Source organism: Gymnodraco acuticeps, unplaced genomic scaffold (genome assembly GCF_902827175.1).
Source record: "Gymnodraco acuticeps unplaced genomic scaffold, fGymAcu1.1, whole genome shotgun sequence".
NCBI lineage: Eukaryota > Metazoa > Chordata > Actinopteri > Perciformes > Bathydraconidae > Gymnodraco > Gymnodraco acuticeps.
Window position 1 is genome coordinate 3007368 of NW_022991154.1, and position 2879 is coordinate 3010246.

The following is a 2879-nucleotide window of genomic DNA, read 5'->3' on the forward strand; positions in this document are numbered from 1 at the left end:
TTACGCATTTCTTCAATGATGTCTTATTTGTGTAAAACAGAACCAGGAAATGTGAACAAAGGTGCAAACAAGCTGACAGGAAACGATTTGACCACACAGGGTGTGCTTAGCATATATTCTTGCAAGGATATATCATACAGATTGTTTGGATTGAAACCTGTATGCATACAGGGGAAACTCAGAGTTGTTGTTTTTGATAAAATAACTACTTTCAAGCTAAAATGTATTTTAAAAAAAGAATAATAAAATATGAAATATAGCAAATAAATTATATCATAGCCACTTTAAATTGGAGTCATTGTTTTATTGAGGAAAATGTTCAGCAACATTTAATTGTATGTGTAAAATATATATAAAAGGTGGCTATGTTATTGTCACATCAACACACTGGCACAAATGTTCTTTTTTCATGTGTGTAAATAAGTTGTTTTGAAAGAATAGGGTGGAAATAAAACACTTAAAGCTTAACCGCTGTGTTTTCAGGGACAGGCAATAAAAACAGTGTACTGTTCATCAGTGGCTTTTATCAACTCACAGTAATTCCCCAGCCTTGTCCTTGCATATCCTCCCCCACTTTCTCACTTCAGCGTCTCTCTCTTTATCTCTCTTTCCCCCTACCTCTCAGTGATTGGCTGAGAGGCTTTGTGATATGTACGAAGCAAGGGAGGTAGGACTATAAAGCCTCTGCTGTGGCTCTGTTCCGACACACAGACAACCTTGCTCCCTACTGAGCTTCTCTAAACGGATATTTAACTGCCATCTCAACGACATATCACCTCTACTACCTCCAACCTGCTGCTACAGTATGTGCAAAGGACTATCATCACTGCCTGCAAGCTGCTTAGAAAGGTAAATGAAGCTACATGCATGGTGGATGTTTGGGGATATGAAAAACACTGTCTTTGTGTATCTGTGTGAGAACCTTTAAGACGCTAAAAGAGTGCTGGTCTGAGCTTATGTTTATTGTAGGCTTTGTACTCAGTGTGGATAAATGCAGTGCTGAATTTTACTGAAGAATAATGGCGTGTCAGTATGCAATCAATGTAGTGTGAAATATAAAACTAACATTTTTTTTTCTTTCTAACAGGGCTATGGAGCTAAAAGAAAGACTGAGAAGCATTTTGCTGAAATCGCATTGGAATAAATCCTGCAGCAAAATGGGGCAAAACAAGTAAGCATCACATTTACTGTACTGCTTATTAGTAGCTATTCATTTGAAATGTATTGTGAGCTTGAATACAATTCTTGGTTTATACTAATCTTGCTTCTTTTGTGTTTAGGCCAACCCTGGAGGAATGCCTTGGGTGGAAGCAGTCCTTTGAAAAACTCTTGTCAAGCAAATGTAAGTATAAATAAAAAATCTGATACATCTGCACACCAAAAAACATATGCAAATACATGCCACATGCAGCCCCTGCAGTAAAATGATGTGCTTTAACTAATCAAATATCCTCTCTTTCTTCAGATGGACTGTGTGCCTTCACAGCTTTCCTAGTGTCTGAGTTTAGCGAGGAGAACATTTCCTTCTACTTTGCGTGTGAAGACTACAGAAATACCAAGTCTCCTGCCAAACTGTCAGCCAAAGCCCAGAAGATCTACGATGAATTCATCGGCTTTGATGCTCCACGAGAGGTAAGAAAGCATCCATCTCAAACGAGTAAAATATTAATCCTTATAGATGATGGGACCCAAGAAACAAATGTATTCCCGTAGCCTCTAAGTAACTAATCATGATGTCTCCTTGTCTCTTTTATAGATTAACATTGACCATGAAACTCGTGACATCACCAGAGCAAACATCCAGGAGCCGTCAACCGATGCCTTCGACCCGGCCCAGCATAAGATCTACATGCTGATGGCTAAAGACTGCTTCCCTCGCTTCCTCCGCTCACAAGCCTACGGGGATTTAGTTTGCCAAGCCAAACCCAGCGCCACGGCAACCAAGAAGCCCTGAACTCTCTCCATTAAACGATGGAGTGTTCTTAGTTGATCGCCCTCAATGGTTGAGAAGGCAAAGCTAAACGTTAGGGACTGCACCATGAAGCTGGTCTCTGGTACAGAAACGTCGGATTGTCCCAGGAGCGGCCGTAAATAGCCGTGTTCGGTAGATGCCCGAAGGTTGAAGAGAAAGGGAAAACGGTGGATCCCTTGAGTGAACTGTTGTGTGAACACAGATGAAGTTTGGACGTTACAATTCAATAACGGTACAACAGACTGAGTGCCAATCAAACAGGAAGAAAGGAAGAAAGCACTTGTATTTGCCATGAACAGATTTTTGTGGCTGTGGTGTGTAATGTTTCTCAGTTAAAGTCTTACACTCTTTGTGAACAGGCTTGTATGGTCCTTTATGATTTTGTATTTTAATGTATTTGCCTGTAATATATCTCTTATTTTTTTACCCAACACAATGAAAAACAGAGATTTAATTTATATAATATAATATTTATTTAACTATATGTTGTATTTATTTGTACGTACTTCAATAAATTATTGGAACAACATGCTCAAATGGGTTGTCCTTATTGAAAAATAACATGTGGTGATAACACATTTATTATGACACTCTATGGGAATTATAGCAGTCACACATACTTGGTCAATTGACTTACATGGAGATCAAAGGTCAAGTGGAGTACTGTATTTACACACCTAAAAAAAAAGTCTGCATGTTTAATCATTCAAATTACCTGATATAAAAAGGACAATGGTATATTTGCACTCTATCATGAGGCATTTTGCAGCTAATGTTGTGCACAACTGTTAATCACCAAGGGAACCACTCGTAAAGAACACAGACAATGACAGCAGCCGCCTGCTCTGAGCTTTTGTCCCATATCATGCGAATGAGAAAGAGCCCTCTAGCAAACAGGAAGCACAAA

General features: G+C 39.0%; 1 protein-coding gene across 1 annotated transcript; it reads left to right on the forward strand.

The window, feature by feature from the left end:
* The first annotated feature begins 719 nt into the window (after positions 1-719).
* LOC117560557 (regulator of G-protein signaling 5-like) lies at positions 720-2509 on the forward strand. The gene is made up of 5 exons (XM_034237472.1): positions 720-849; positions 1088-1171; positions 1281-1342; positions 1466-1632; positions 1757-2509. The coding sequence occupies exons 1-5, from the start codon at positions 806-808 to the stop codon at positions 1952-1954; spliced, it is 555 nt and encodes a 184-aa protein (XP_034093363.1). The 5' UTR covers positions 720-805; the 3' UTR covers positions 1955-2509.
* The last annotated feature ends 370 nt before the right edge of the window (positions 2510-2879 follow it).